The sequence below is a fragment of the Pisolithus orientalis genome (assembly GCF_024613125.1).
Source record: "Pisolithus orientalis strain OTSU chromosome Unknown F5J12scaffold_136, whole genome shotgun sequence".
In the NCBI taxonomy this organism is placed as follows: Eukaryota; Fungi; Basidiomycota; class Agaricomycetes; order Boletales; family Pisolithaceae; genus Pisolithus; species Pisolithus orientalis.
In genome coordinates, this window is record NW_026260917.1 from 19010 (window position 1) to 34976 (window position 15967).

At 44.6% G+C, this 15967-nt stretch overlaps 5 protein-coding genes across 5 annotated transcripts; all 5 read right to left on the reverse strand.

Annotated features, from left to right (window-relative positions):
• Positions 1-3901: 3901 nt before the first annotated feature.
• F5J12DRAFT_899412 (uncharacterized protein) lies at positions 3902-6544 on the reverse strand (the record flags this gene model as incomplete). The annotated part of the gene is made up of 7 exons (XM_051748170.1): positions 3902-3928; positions 3991-4296; positions 4361-4685; positions 4742-4991; positions 5048-5183; positions 5244-5315; positions 6407-6544. The coding sequence occupies 7 exons, from the start codon at positions 6542-6544 to the stop codon at positions 3902-3904; spliced, it is 1254 nt and encodes a 417-aa protein (XP_051594161.1).
• Positions 6545-7377: 833 nt separating this feature from the next.
• F5J12DRAFT_690690 (uncharacterized protein) lies at positions 7378-7563 on the reverse strand (the record flags this gene model as incomplete). The annotated part of the gene is made up of 1 exon (XM_051740375.1): positions 7378-7563. A coding segment is annotated over one exon (186 nt), but the record flags the coding sequence as incomplete, so codon positions are not given.
• Positions 7564-8261: 698 nt separating this feature from the next.
• On the reverse strand, positions 8262-8474 carry F5J12DRAFT_729455 (uncharacterized protein; the record flags this gene model as incomplete). Its single annotated transcript, XM_051741949.1, has 1 exon — positions 8262-8474. A coding segment is annotated over one exon (213 nt), but the record flags the coding sequence as incomplete, so codon positions are not given.
• Positions 8475-8780: 306 nt separating this feature from the next.
• On the reverse strand, positions 8781-9219 carry F5J12DRAFT_899413 (uncharacterized protein; the record flags this gene model as incomplete). The annotated part of the gene is made up of 2 exons (XM_051748171.1): positions 8781-8887; positions 8943-9219. 2 exons carry the CDS (start codon positions 9217-9219, stop codon positions 8781-8783), a joined length of 384 nt encoding a protein of 127 aa, XP_051594164.1.
• Positions 9220-14031: 4812 nt separating this feature from the next.
• F5J12DRAFT_899414 (uncharacterized protein) lies at positions 14032-14684 on the reverse strand (the record flags this gene model as incomplete). Its single annotated transcript, XM_051748172.1, has 4 exons — positions 14032-14094; positions 14150-14383; positions 14432-14523; positions 14579-14684. The coding sequence occupies 4 exons, from the start codon at positions 14682-14684 to the stop codon at positions 14032-14034; spliced, it is 495 nt and encodes a 164-aa protein (XP_051594165.1).
• Between the last annotated feature and the right edge of the window lie 1283 nt (positions 14685-15967).

The following is a 15967-nucleotide window of genomic DNA, read 5'->3' on the forward strand; positions in this document are numbered from 1 at the left end:
AATTACTGATACCCATGACAACATTCCAATCAAGGGATAATATTCTTACTTTACTTCCATTACATGTGATGTGCATTTCAGTGTTCTACTGGAAGTGGCATGCTACTACCTTTACAATCCATAGGCTGCCTGGCACCATAGCTATTTGTGATCTTGTGCACAATGAACTTCGTAATAGTCATGTGAACATTAGATAATCTAAGTTTAGATTCTCAGATCTCAGCTCTCACCCCTAGTGCAGACACTCAAGTGCTCACCTGAGATGGATACAACCCTAAATTTCTGTGGCAAAGTTTTCCTTTGTCTTAGAGGACCTTGTCAAAGCTGATCCTTACTCTGGGCCTACCAAGCAATGATGGACAATGTGACCAGATGAAGTGGACATGACAATGGAAGCTTTGAGGATGCCATCTTCACTATGCTCATATGGGGTATGTCCCAAGTTGTCAGTTCCCCATTAGTATACCTCACTGCTTGCATTCACATTCATTCCTGTCACCATACAATGTCAACATGTTATGCAGACCTCACTAAAGGTGCCATTGTATTCTCTAGTGGGGATGACAGACACTCCATTTGGTGTGGAGAGAAAGACCCAGTGGGTATGTGCATGCAGACTTGATACTGTTCCCTGGGTACATGGAGATGGAGAGGGTCACTTGGAAGAGGAGGAGTGGACTGGAAGGATGTTTGTGTTGAGGATTGAGAGGTACTTTGTCAAGGGTGTTGTTAAGGTAATTTGAGTTCTCTTGAAGGTAATATTGGCAGTATGGTGCATGTTTTTGTTTGTACATGCTTGACTGATGCTTCATAGGTTGATTTTGATCCTGGCACATCAATGTCTGTGATAAAGTCCAGAGGTGGCTCAGACAGTGCAGGTGAGCCATTCAGCCATTTCTTGTCTGCTTTCGAACACTCTGACTCCGGGTGCCAGGTAGGTTCATTTTCTCTGCTCTGTGGTAACAGACAGTGCTGGCCCTTATAGCGTCATTGCTACTGCCACTGTATCACTTGCCATTGGGTCCCTGGCTGAAATTCTGTATTTGATATCTCAGCCATCCTCCAAGTTTCCCCCCATACTTGCCCAGGCTCCCAGTCTCATCAAGCAAGACATTCTGTGCATGCCAACCTTTGTAGCTCCCTCCATCACTGGCTTCTCTTGGCCATGATTCTGCATTCAACAGATGTGCTCGTACCCCTGCCATTTCAGGGTTGGTCCACCTTATCTCTAGATTTGTTGTGCTTGCCTCAACATCTCCATTGACCTCCTGGCAGGTTGCAGTGCCTTTGTAGGATTTTTGTGACAATGCTGGCACATGGTTGTGCTCATCTCATAGTGTCTCACCCTCTTGCACTTCACTGTACTCCCCTAGCCTGTCATTGGCATCTCCATTAGTACAATGAGTCCTTGTCATGGCTAGTACTGCATTATTGTAGGATTTCTGTGGTATCTTTGGCATGCATTTTTGCTCAACTTGCAATGTCTCAACTGTTCGTGCCTCTTTGTGCTTCCCAGGCTCATCATGAGCATCTCCATAGGCATGTCGAGTTCCAGTCAAAGATAGTGGCACATGATTGGTTCCATGCAAGTCAGCATCATTGGTGCTCACTGCATTGCGACTGGTGTTGCCATCCTTTTTGCTCTCAGCCTTAGTTGGCCATGCTTCCATTTTTGGTGGGTCTTTTCTATTCTCAACCATTCATCACTGACCCTTGCTATCTCCAGCATCAGTGGTAGTCCAGCCCTCTGTTTGAGTAGTAGGGTTGTCCATGGTCTAGCCTCACTGTGGATGCATAGGTTGTTACACAACTTAAAGGCAATTGAGTTGCTTGTGCATTTTCATACAGCAATTTTATGTCAAATGTGATTCTTGAAGAAGCTCCTTGCAGCAAAATCATGTGTCTGTCTGACATCTCTACTAGTATTGCACATCAACTGTACCAACTATGCCATCTTGTAATTTGACACCTGGACATTCTCATCCCCTCAGCATCTATGCATGCTCACAGTCCATTGTTCTCATGCCTGGCATTACATGCACTCAGACAGCATGGACTAGGAGAGCTTGTTTGTCACATGCCCTTGTCACCAACCAGTTGCATAGCCACCATACAAAGCAAGCACATCACTGCGTGTACTTGCAGCAGGCTTGCTGCCTGGGTGTCAGCCACCCGAGCCAGTACCAGTGTAATCATCAGTGTGCTCTCATCCAGATACACCATCACTCATGCTCATCAGTGGTCAGTTGGCCATACAGCCAATTGCTTGACTCATCAACCAGTCTCCCAATGTCATAGCCAGCTGCACCCATGCTGTGTTGCCTTCAACTGTGTTGTCACCCCCTCGTAGTCACCCTTTTTTTTGCATTCTGAAACAGCCTTGATTGACCCATCTTGCACATCAGTTTCACAGGCATGTGGTTGTTTTTATAATGGGAGGTCCTGGGGTTGTATTTCATGTGGTTTTCTGCTATTCCTTTCGCTTTTCAGGCCATTCATGACCGCCACTGAGCCCTTCCTGGGGGCACTTCATTCATCTAGTTTTACACAGCTGTTGTGGAGATGGGCCCACATTTGTATTTGGAAGGCTGTGCAACACTTTGCATGTAACTTGGGATGGTGTGGTTTGATCTCTGTGTTTCTTCCCTTCTCCCTGCTCATCAGTGAGTCCCTTACCATCACCAGTTCAGGTTCAGTTGTATTCAATGATGGGCATTCTGCTGAGCCACTCCCATCTGTCATGTTCCACAGGAACAACTCCAACATATGTACAACTCTGACCTAGGCAGAACTCCAACATAAGTACAACTCTGACCTACATACAGCTCTGACATAAGTACAAATCCAACATAAGTGCAACTTGAACATAGGCAGAACTGATATAGGTGCAACTCCAACATAGGTATGGTGCTCACAGTAGATCCATTCATTCATTCATTTGAATGGACCAATTGCACCATTTGACCATTGGACATTTGAAACTAAGCCATTCTCATATTGAGCAATCGCCCATTCCACCAATGGCAGAGTTGACCATTGTCATAATGAGTAATTGGCTGTTTCACCAATGGCAGAATTGACCGTTGGTTTGACTTATGTTTTTAGGGTGGAAAATATACTGTGTTCTACCTAATGTTTTGGCTTGAGTAGTATAATATGTTCTGAAGGCCAGAACTTTCAAATGTTTTGTTTCAAAATCATGGTTTGAACATATGACTAAGCAGTGAGAGTATTTCTACAATGATTTATGCTCTAATCATGAGAATAAACATTTTGGATGTTCCTATGAAAAGCATCCTATATGATACTACCCAATTTTCTGACCTAGGACATTACATCAGAGCATGTTATCCATTGAGGACCAATGTTATATCAAAGCACATGTCATGAAAATAGTATCTGCTTAATTCAATGGTTTTACTATGTTTAGACTTAAACCATTAGATAATGCCCCCAGTGAATTCTAGACTTGAAGTAAAATTTGCTACTGGAATTTTGGCTGTACTTTGTGTATTGTCAGTTATGCAAATTAGGACAGAACTTAAAGTTTCACTCCACACTGCACATGTTGACATAACTTCCTATCTTGGACAACATCTGCTATTCAACCATACTTATTGTTTACACAATGATTAGATATTTGCTCTGACTTCAAACCTGAGCAAATGTGTAGAAAAGGATCTAAACTTCAAGTATGGATTTTTTCAGTATGCCATCACAAGCTCTAAGTGTGAGATTGACATATTGTATTACATATAACATGGTACTATATAGTGGAAAACTCACTGTGTGTGCGATGTTTTGGCTGCTTACATAAGCTGAAATAGCGCACATACTTGTAGTATTTTCTACTAGTATTCCCTCAGTAGTTTGTTCACTACTGAGGGTAAGTCTGTTCATATTACCAGTATTCTACTATACTGACATCCTGTAGTAGCCTACAGGTACAGTAATACACTCAGTAGTTTGTTCACTACTGAGGTAGCCTACAGATATTTCTACAATGAGATCATTCTCATCAGAGAACTTGTGTGGCCAGTCTACCATGAGAGCATCCAAAAGTACCTGAATGGGCTCAATCAGTGCATCTGTAATCTGAGGGTTCTCTCTCATTCCAATATATTTCCACAGGATGGGTACAAATTGTGTGACAAAGATGTGTTGAGATCCTGCAGGTAAGTCCAGATTGGAAGGGGCCTGACAAGACTTGGAGGATGTTACTGCATTCATGATGACAGATGACTGGGAAAGATGATTTTGTGGTGCACCCAGTATGACCTTTGCAGTGGGCTGCTGCTGGGGGTTAGTGTAAATCATGTAATACTATGAAGATGGATAGAGCATACTGGCATGAAATTACTTCCAGAGCTTCATCCTGTCTTCTCGAAGGAGCCTGCATTGTCATGCTCAATGGCTGGTCAAAGGAATCATCTTTGTAACTGGGCAAACCACCAAAGTTAAACTCAGCTGGGGAGGAGGGATGACCCTTTGAATGGAACAGCCCAGAGAGTGTTGTTTCCCATTGAGACAAGTAACTGATGGGCTGGGCAGATGACTTTGATTGTCTGTTGGCTTTGCTTGAATGGAATTCAGGTTTCAGACCATTTGCCAGTGGTGTCTTTGGTGTGCAATTGACACTGGCTTGAGTGTCAGCCATGCCTGAGTTGTGTTTCTTGGCAGTCAGGCTGAAATGACCAGGATTGTAAGCATATAATCATTGTAACAGTAGGAACTGTCTCACCCAGGCATCATCCCTCCAGCAGGTGCCTTGCATTTCTCTCTGCTGGATGTGCCACTATAGGTCTCAGAGTCAATGGATTGGCATGCTTGCATAATGCCTTCATGTGTGGCTTTGACTAGCTTTGTTCTCACTTTGGAAGCTTCCATGAGTGGGTGTGTATCACTGCCATTCTCTGCAATCTTGTCATCTTCATTGTCTTCCTCTTGTCCCTCTGGCTCAAAGTCCGATCCACTTGGACTTGATACACCATCTACACCATCAACAGTAAGTAAGTTCCAATTATCTTGCTGGTAGGACAGTTCTTACCTTGGTCAACAATGTTATCTAAGTCATCTTCTAGATCTTGATGTACCATGGCCCATCCACCTGTCTTGGAGTCCCCTAATGGTGGAGTCCATTTCTTCTTTGAAAAGGCAGAGGTAGGTTTCCTGAATCTTTTTGTCTGTCCTGTGTTCTTACAAGTGAGATTGTCTTTGATTGATGCAGCATGTTTGATACCTACTTGAATGTAAGCCTGCCATTGAATGTTGGCCACTGCCTTTGCAGCCTTTTCTGCCTGGATGACCTCTGTTGTCTGCCATGGTGCAGGTAAGTCAGGAATTCCAGGGTGTGCATTTTTATTAGATGCTCAGGTGCTGATAGAATGCAATTGCTGGCTACTCATGGTCTGTAGGTTCACAGTGTAGTCAGACAAATTCCATGAGGTAGGCGAGGGCCTCTGCTTTTTTTGCCTCAGCCACATGTTTATTGGGACTGTGCAGTTCATTTTGACATATGTACATGGCCACCCTGTAGACACAATCAGGATTGTGTTGACAATGACATGAGCCTGACACCTAGAAAATTGTGACCAGACACTTTGACATACAGATTGTGTTTGACAGATATTGATGACAGATGTGCCTGCTCCAAATGTTATATGAGGCTGACACAATTTCCAGAGCTGTCAATTTGGGCTGCCCATCGTGCTCCCAATTTCACCCGATCACAGTATGCTCATTCACCCCACACATAAAAAACACATAGTTTGCATGTATACATAAATCAATACATAGGTTAACATAGAAATAGTAAAGCATAGATAATGGCCCATTAATACTAGAAATTCTCACTCAGCAGATCCTCATTACTGTCCTTGGCATGCAAACCCTCCGAGCAATAACTGCAGGTGGGTTGCAGTGATGCATTGGCCTTGGAGGATTGCCTAATGACAGATGGCTGGGCTATACAAGATGCACTGTGATTTCTGGGAGTAGGCAGTGTGCAAGGGGCAGAAGAAACAGTAGCTGGTGATTCTGTGTAGATGCTGGGGAGAGGCGGTAGGATGGATCCAATGTTCTTGCCATACAGTTCTTGATCCTGAGCAACGATTGAGTTGAAAAACCTACAAGTATATAAATATCAGTCAGCATGCACCATAATGAAATCAGTAAACAACAAACTGTCTGGTCAACATTAAGTTGGAACCCACTTTGGAGCCCTGCCATGGCTGTCTCCACAGCATTCTTTGTATTTGCTGAGTCAGTCTTGATCTCCTCAATCCCATTTAACACCCTGTAGTTGGTCGCCTGCTGCCAGATTCACAGGCTAAGGTCACCAGTCTGGAAGGTCTTGCTGACCTGGGCACACAGAGAAATATCAGTATGAACATTAATTGTCAAATACAGCACTTGCATCAATGAGCATGCTGAGCTCTAAGAACTGAGATGCCTTGAGTTCGAACTTGGTTGTGACTTTCTGTGCCCACAGCTTCAGCTGCTTGACCTCTGGAAGCTTGATTCCCCTGTCAACATTGTCAGACATGGAGGATGTGTGTGTGTGAGCAGGGGTTGTCAGCACATCCCCGACACCACTGCCATATGAAAACTGGCTTTGGAACTCATTGTCAGATGCCCTTGATATTGGACACAACACATCAGAACCTGGAAGACCAGGCAACATATGAGATGCATCAGGAGTCATCACACATGTCGCATTCAAGACATTGGGAGTCACCTAAGATGTGTTGGTTGTGCATGATGTGGTCACCTGTGAAAGGCATGGTGTTCCTTGACATGTGGGTTGAATCTTCTATCTTGACCAATTACATGAAGCTTACCTGTCATGCTCTGATGTGACCTGAGCTGTGGTGTTGGGAAGCTTTTTCCCAGATCTTCAAAGGTGACATGGTGGCCATATTGATTGTGCTGCTGTGACATGGACTGATCTGTATGAGAACTTGATTGTGAGAGTTGGAAAAAAAAGAAGGGGGATGACTTGTCTTATATGAGGTCCAGGTATTGGGGCTGACCAAACAGTGTCATCTGTTAAAAAAAATTGCACTGTCAGCAATTTCTGAGAGGTTGATTGACACTCACCATGCAATATTGAGTCATGTGTAACACATGGTCATGAGGAATCTGCATCTCACAGTCAAATGTGTGGATTGACCAGTGAAGATGTATGGACTTACCAGTCTGATGGAACATGTTGATAAAGTGTGTCGGTACTGCCTGGGACATGCTTCTAGGAGGTTGTTTTGTAGCATTGGCTCATGAGGTTTTCAGCATCTTGATTTTCTGTGCATTGAACTCAGCAGCTGTGCCAGTGTGGATTGCCCAATCATGATCCAACTGTTGTACCAGAGTGCAGAACCATTGCACATGAGAGGCATCACACATCTGTGTGGTGTTCAGTATAAGGTCCAAGGGTTCACAGTGCTCAATCCATTTTGCAGTCTTCATCATTTTCTTGCATTCTTTGTATACCAATACTGTAGATGAACCAGTGCATCCATGTCCTGCACAATTGTGCTGGACATTGACACAACATATAACAGCCTGGAATGAAGTGCAATCAGAACAAAGTCCATACAAAAAAAAGTCCACTTACTGTTGCTGGTAATATGACCCAACCAAGTGGCTGAATGCATGGCAGGTGATAGATATCTGTGGAGCCAGTCACTTTGAATGTCTTGAGTAATAGCCAGTTCACTTGATTGCGCTGTTGGGCTGGTGAGTGACAAATCTGAAGAATTTCATGAAGAGATCTGATGAGGGGGAGTTCCTGGCCAGCAGCACGAGGCTCTCATGCAAGGACAAAGTCTCCAAGGTGGCATATTTCACCATTTGTTGCAACGATGGAGCAACAAGTTTGATAAAGATGACATTCGACCTGAGGCAGTGCATATGGGACCTGTAATGCTGTATTTGTCTTCTCAAGTGGCCGTGTATGTGACTTGTCATGCATGCATCAACCTGGCATGTGAATGATATCACTAAGTTCATGTATTCCACAGAAGCATGATTGACTCACCAGCTTCAAGGGGATCTCTATCATCTGTGAGCCCAAAGTAATCTGCGATGACAATGCAGAACGTTGGGATGTCAAGGCTGGTCAGTGACTTGACCTCAGAGTGAGGCACCAGCCACTCATGCTCATTATCACTGTAGGGGAGTTCAGTGAGTCCTTGAGCATGGAATTTACCACTGGACAAAAGATGGTGGACATGATTACATCATGCCATTCCACAGGCAATGTCTCAGGAAGGCACTTTTCTGTTGCTGTGAATACTGTGGTCATGGATCATGGCGTTGTAAGATTCAAACCCTTCTGTAGCAAATAGGATTGCAGGACCGAAATGCTGGATGTGGTCAGGGAGGTGCCGAAGAATGTGAAACTTTGGCTTATTGAACCATTGTGGCATCCAGTGGGCCATGCAGTTGAGGAAGTGGTCAATCACAGCACGCAAGTCGGCCTAAAAGTACATTAGTTGTGCTTGGTCTTAGCAAAGAGTTGATGTACAACATACCAGGTGCCTGTCGATGTTGTCAATCCATGGTTGCCAAACAAGGGGGACCAGAGATGATAGCACCAGAAATGCTTTGTAGCACTCATGCAGAACAAGGTCATAGAGTACAAAGGGCACTGCTTGGAATATGGCATGGAAATCACATCCAGTGAGAGACCCAGAGTATTGAATGAACATTTGGGCTGCCAATGGAGGGATGCTGAGTCCCAAGGTATTGAATGATGCCAATTGAACCTGGAGCACTGCTTTTTAATTGTCATTCATCCTGGAGATGGCATCATCCCAGAAATACTTCATGAATCCAAGTAAGATGACATGCAGGACTTCCACAGGGGTGTCTTGATGGGGATCAAGGCCTGAAGTTGAGTAAGTGAGTGATGAAATGATGCAACCAATGCAGAGGATTCTTACCTTTGATCCTCCAAACAGGACTCATGAATTCCTCCACTGAACGGCCTTGTGAAATTGCATTGACAGCCTCAGTAAATCCGTCTGTTCCCACATGAATGCCTTTGACATGCTTGAGGATCTGTGTGATGAACACGTCCATGTATGTATCTTTAATGCCCATGTCAGTCTTCATTTTCACATGTCCTGTCTTGCCCATGCTGCTGGTGACTTCATGGAACATGCTACAGAGTTTCTCCACCATGTGTTGCTGGGTGCAAGGTGTGTTGGCCTTGAGCATGTTGAGACATCAGTATACCTTAACCTAACAAATTGTATACTTACTCCAAGGAAACACCTTGCTCAATTGACAAGACCTTGGATTGTCTCTGAGCAGTGGCCCTTGCCTTTCAGCCATTGTGTGACACCCCATGAGTGGACCTGTCTGAGTCAGTCATGTGTGATGCAGTTTCAATGGAACAAGTGTCATTGTCTGGTTGTGGTGCTGTCACACACCAAAGGTGTTTGGTGAGGTGGACATGGATACAGCTGATGAATGGAAATGAAGACCATAGCCCTCATGTGAAGAAGGACAGCCAGAAATGTCAGCAGTCATCCCTTGCACAAGAACAAGTCATCAGTGCCAGAGAAAAAGAAAGGGAGCAAGTTAAGTGCTGGCTAAAATTCTTAAGTGCCCATGTATGGCATTCTGGTTTTTGACATATCTCTGCCGTTTCTGCAGATACAGAGACTGTTCCCACACTTGCTTGTAGTGCTCAGCCACGTGATCTTACCTTCCAAAATTGGAAAGGATTTGCACACTCCACACATTTCTACAGCACTCCCTCCAAAAGATGCTCATTTCGCTAAATTCTTCTGATATGGCTGCCTCTACATCAATCATTTCACTTGTCCCCTTTGCTAGGGACCATGGCTACATATATCTACAAGGAGTTCCTACCAGCTTCCATGCTGAAGCATCCTGGTACATCCCACCCTCATCTGTGCCCTCTCAGCCCATCCAGCTTGGACAGCATGTTCTTTTTGTCAGTATGACCTCTAGGAGGACATTCTTTGGTTGCCTCAGGTCTGTCATTCACTTGGAAAGGTCTTAAGTGGTCATTTCAGTCTCTCCAGTCCAAGATGTATATGGATCCTTCCTCCCTGCTCTCTGAAATGTCTTCATACCGGTCTTGTTCATCATTCTTCCAAGATTGCAACAGCTACAGTATAATCTACTGTTCTCCACTCTCCCTGATCACATCCATGATGAGTATGATGCACATCTTGCCTCCTTGTTGCAAGATACAGCAGAAGACACTCCCCATTCATCCTCTCTGCCAACAGAGCCTCATTCATGAAGTTTTTATTTGCTTCACTGAGAGGATGGTTTGGGGGGGAAAGTTGCCATCCCCTATGCTCCTGTCACCCCACAGACCCCCAAAGCTTGACCCCTGTTGACATCTGACTCACCCTGTCCACTTTTGGATGTACTATATTGGCATCAGATCAGTCCTGCCTCTCTGTCGTCCTGCCTTGGCCTAGAAGCAATCTCTTTGAGATGTGACATGCACAGCCTCCCCCTAATGTGATTCCAGTGCACTTTCCCAGTTCCTGACATCACTTGACTCATACTTTGATGTTCTGACTGTCTTTGGCTCACCTATTGCCAATACTTACCAATCTTTTGACTTTGCTTACTGATTCTTTGCTTTTTGGCTTGCTAATCCTTACCAATGCTTACCAATGCTTTCCAAGATGATTACCCATTGCTTACATTCCTTACTTGTTGGTTACCAGTCACTTACCAAGTGTTTGCACCTTGTTTTCCAAGGGCAACACCCCTGTACTGTATATAAATCACTGTACTTAGATAGCAAAAAAAGAAGACATCAGAGAGCCCCTCTTGCTTGCATTTTATCATCACTCAGTAATTCATTCAGCAGCTTTGATAGTTGAGACTTTATTAAGGGTCTAACTATCATCTACTTCACTTATCCTTGTCTATCATCAATATACTTTGCTCCAAGCCCTCCCTGAGCTCAGTGCAGCTTAGGACATTGAATTAAGCTGCCATCCATCCTCCTGTAGGCTGACAGCAGTCTACCCTATTGCTTTCTATTGCATTCTTGCTCCCTCTTTGTCAGGAGCACCCCCAACCCTCAGCACTTGTCTTTGAGTGTTGTAGCTCACAAAAGCCCTCCCAAAGAACAGGTTCTACCATCTAGGTACCACATAGGCACACCGCCACTCACTCTTTTTGTCTTTTGTGTTGGTTTTGGTTGGTTCTCATCACTGAACCACACTTTGACTCACAGCACCTGTGGGTGTTCACTTGATTCTGCCCCTACCCCTCACACCCAGCAATTGCAACAAAAAAGTTTACCCTGCAGACCAACATGGCATGCAAGTTTGCTCTGGATCAGATTGTCACCAAGCATTGCCAGGACAGCAGGGATCACAAGAACCATCTCCCTTGCATCTATGTCCCAAGCCCAAATGCCATGCATTTGTGCATGTCTGTAGCACAATGCAGTGAAAGCCTGACATGGTTGGAAGGGCTGAAATAAAACTTACTCAAGTTGGGCCACAATACCATCAGGCATTTCTAGGGGGGGAGTGGTGTTAGATGTAGCAAGGAAATGGATGTTGCTCTTTTTGTGGACCAGAGCATGTCAGAGACCAGCTGCAGTGAAGAGAAATGAGTTGTGTTTGTTCCACTTCTTCAACATATTTCTGGAGGTGTCATCACAATAAAGCCATATCATGTAACTGAGGACACCATGCCCCTTCACATGCATGTGCCATATATTCCCAACCACAGGATCAGTCAATGTCCATGGGAGGACACCATGTCCTCTTGGCTCTATCAAACCTAATGCATACTGAGTCTGAAACAAACAGAGGGGAAGGATGGGCGCGATACACACCTATGATATTGCACAGGTTGGGTTGACCATTGATCTGATGCATTTGAAGCCGGTGTGGAAATGAGAGGAGAAGACTGCTTGCCAGCACCTTGATGGTATCATATGTGTGGATAACATATCCACATGTTGTGAGTCAAAGTGTGGTTCAGTGGTGAAAACCAACCAAAACCAACACAAAAGACAAAAAGAGCGAGTGGCGGTGTGCCTATGTGGTACCTAGATGGTAGAACCTTTGATTTGGGTGGGTTTTTTTGCAAGCTACAACACTCAAGGACGAGTGCTGAGGGTTGGGGGTGCTCCTGACAAAGAGGGAGCAAGAATGTGATAGAAAGCAATAGGGTAGACTGCTGTCAGCCTACAGAAGGATGGATGGCAGCTTAATTCAATGTCCTGAGCTGCACCGAGCTCAGGGAGGGCTTGGAGCAAAGTATATTGATGATAGACAAGGATAAGCGAAGTAGATGATAGTTAGATCCTTAATAAAGTCTCAACTATCAAAGCTGCTGAATGAATTACTGAGTGATGATAAAATGCAAGCAAGAGGGGCTCTCTGATGTCTTCTTTTTTTGCTATCTAAGTACAGTGATTTATATACAGTACAGGGGTGTTGCCCTTGGAAAACAAGGTGCAAACACTTGGTAAGTGACTGGTAACCAACAAGTAAGGAATGTAAGCAATGGGTAATCATCTTGGAAAGCATTGGTAAGCATTGGTAAGGATTAGCAAGCCAAAAAGCAAAGAATCAGTAAGCAAAGTCAAAAGATTGGTAAGTATTGGCAATAGGTGAGCCAAAGACAGTCAGAACATCAAAGTATGAGTCAAGTGATGTCAGGAACTGGGAAAGTGCACTGGAATCACATTAGGGGGAGGCTGTGCATGTCACATCTCAAAGAGATTGCTTCTAAGCCAAGGTGGGATGACAGAGAGGCAGGACTGATCTGATGCCAATATAGTACATCTAAAAGTGGACAGGGTGAGTCAGGTGTCAACAGGGGTCAAGCTTTGGGGGTCTGTGGGGTGACAGGAGCATAGGGGATCACAACTTTCCCCCCCAAACCATCCTCTCAGTGAAGCAAATAACAACTTCATGAGTGAGGCTCTGTTGGAAGAGAGGATGAAGGGGGAGTGTCTTCTGCTGTATCTTGCAACAAGGAGGCAAGATGTGCATCATACTCATCATGGATGTGATCAGGGAGAGTGGAGAACAGTAGATTATACTGTAGCTGTTGCAATCTTGGAAGAATGATGGACAAGACAGGTATGAAGACATTGCAGGGAGCAGGGAGGAAGGATCCATATGCTTCTTGGACTGGAGAGACTGAAATGACCACATAAGACCTTTCCAAGTGAATGATGACCTGAGGCGACCAAAGAACATCCTCCTAGAGGTCATACTAACAAAAAGAACATGCTGTCCAAGCTGGATGGGCTGAGAGGGCACAGACAAGGGTGGGATATACCAGGATGCTTCAGGACAGAAGCTGGTAGGAACTCCTTGTAGATATATGTAGCCATGGTCCCTAGCAAAGGGGACAAGTGAAATGATTGATGTAGAGGCAGCCATATCAGAAGAATTTAGCGAAATGAGCATCTTTTGGAGGGAGTGCTGTAGAAATGTGTGGAGTGTGCAAATCCTTTCCAATTTTGGAAGGTAAGATCACGTGGCTGAGCACTACAAGCAAGTGTGGGAACAGTCTCTGTATCTGCAGAAACGGCAGAGATATGTCAAAAACCAGAATGCCATACATGGGCACTTAAGAATTTTAGCCAGCACTTAACTTGCTCCCTTTCTTTTTCTCTGGCACTGATGACTTGTTCTTGTGCAAGGGATGACTGCTGACATTTCTGGCTGTCCTTCTTCACATGAGGGCTATGGTCTTCATCTCCGTTCATCAGCTGTATCCATGTCCACCTCACCAAACACCTTTGGTGTGTGACAATGTGTGACCACTCACAATGGGGTGAGCTCACCATGCGTGGGCCCAATACTCAAGCTCCAAGGGAGGAGAAGTTAGTAATGCAGAGGGTTTTGTATACCAGTGCTCAGGAATGACCATTGTGCCATCCATCAACTTCACCATCTCAAACACATAAAAATCTTGACAGCCTCTGTGAATCATGGGTGTGGCAACAGTGGGATCAATCTCATACAGCCACCTTGTTGCTTGCCATGGCTGGTCAAGTCACCCCCCAGCATCTTCAGGGTAATGGTGGATATGTGGGTGGATGCATGGGTTCACCATTTCCTGGAAGGGTGCACTGTTATTGGTTAATGAATTGCAAGCTAAAAAATGAACTTACTTGTGTGATGATAGAAGGCAGGTGGTTGACATAATAGATATGGCCAAGTGCACCTTGATAATGGACTGATGGAATCCCATATTGGGCCTGGAGGGAATTGTCAATATCTTTGAGCATCTTCATGGAGGGAACATTATCAACTCTGAGGATTGCAAGTCCCCAGAGGATGACCTGAAGTTGCACATCTGAAAATAACAAATGCAGGAGGTGCCATAGAATATTGAGTATGCATGTCTGTCAATTGAGTGAAATGATGCTCTCATTATATATGAAATGATGTACCTGTTTATCAGGCCATGGGAACCATGCAGGATTTGCAGGTGCAGCATCACCTGCACACTGAGACGAGCATGTTGCACCTGGCTGAAGCAGCTCTTTGGAAGGATCAGTGCATTCAATAACCTGTGACAAGCATATATTGCTTCTTACCAGGACAATATTCTTTGCCTTCAACATTGGGGGAGTTGGACACATCTTCATCAGAGGAGATCACATTATCACTGGTGGCCAACCATGCAGCCAAGCTGCTGGCCATCATTGTTAGTTGCTCATCGTGTGCAGATGGTAAATAGACCTGTTTGTGGTCAATGGCATCCCAGTCAAGTTGAAAACTACCACTGTTATTAGAGGGTGTAGCTGCCCATGGCATGCCATGAGGAGGGGATCCTGATTCTGAGAAATCTGCTAAAAGGTTAAGCAGGGGTGAGGTCAGGTCAGGTCAGGGTGGGGAACTTGAAGGGTGAAGATGAGGGGATAGAAGGTGGCCAATGTTCTCTTGATGGAGGGTGGTTTTCTGATGTCATTGAGCAGAATGGACATCTTGCCACTTGTTGTCCTTGCAGGTGAGGCATGACCACTTGTGCTGGTTGTGACCAATGCCTATTGCCCAGACTGTTTACATCATTTGTGGAGTCAACACATTGGCAATGCCAATGCGATGTGGAGGCCAAGGCTTATATGTAGTAACCTGAAGTAATCTGGAGTTAGGGGTGGGACTTACACTTGGGATGTGCAAACTCCTTGGTCATCGCTATAATAATATGACAGTGAGAGTTGAACTTTGCAAAAAAACAGTACATTAAGCACTGCTTCCGAATGTTAAGATGCATTTCACTTGCATCCACTACAGTTTCAAAAAAAAAAAGTCTTTAAGATTATGTCTGGCCCAAACCATAGTGAAAATGCTATCCAACCTAATCAGGACTGTGTCAAACTTATGTTTCATGTGATGCAGTTCTGCCTATTTCTCAGACTTAGTTTGTTTGTGTCACAAGAGTGGCTGTGTACTCCAATGACAGTCCTTATCATTGCACAGTATTACCTAGTCATCACAACTCAAACATCACAAGTCAGTTCATGCCCTGCCATCTATCACATCGACCATTCCATCACCATCCCTATGTCTGTGGACTCAGAGGGTGTGCCAAGATGTGTATGACATGTGGGGGGCTCAAGCATCATCTTCAGTGATCACATCACCCAAGTGTTTGACAATCACCATCCCCTTAGCTACTGGCTGGTGTTGATGACTGGGAGAATGTGGATTGCCCTGATGATCCAAGTGGGGACAAGAATGTTAACTCTTACTAGAATTGAACTGCAACAGCCAGGCCAGTGCATGGTGTCTTATCACCCCATACTTGATGGTAAGTTTCATGCTATATTATTATCACTTTCTCATACAGTGGTCCATTTCAGGTACTTCATGTGATTGAAACAGGCAATATCTGCCACTGAACTCTCTGCCCACCTTGAGACCAAGACAATTGCCAGATAACTTCTCTCCATATGAGAGTAGGGTGGCATTTGAGTTTGCAG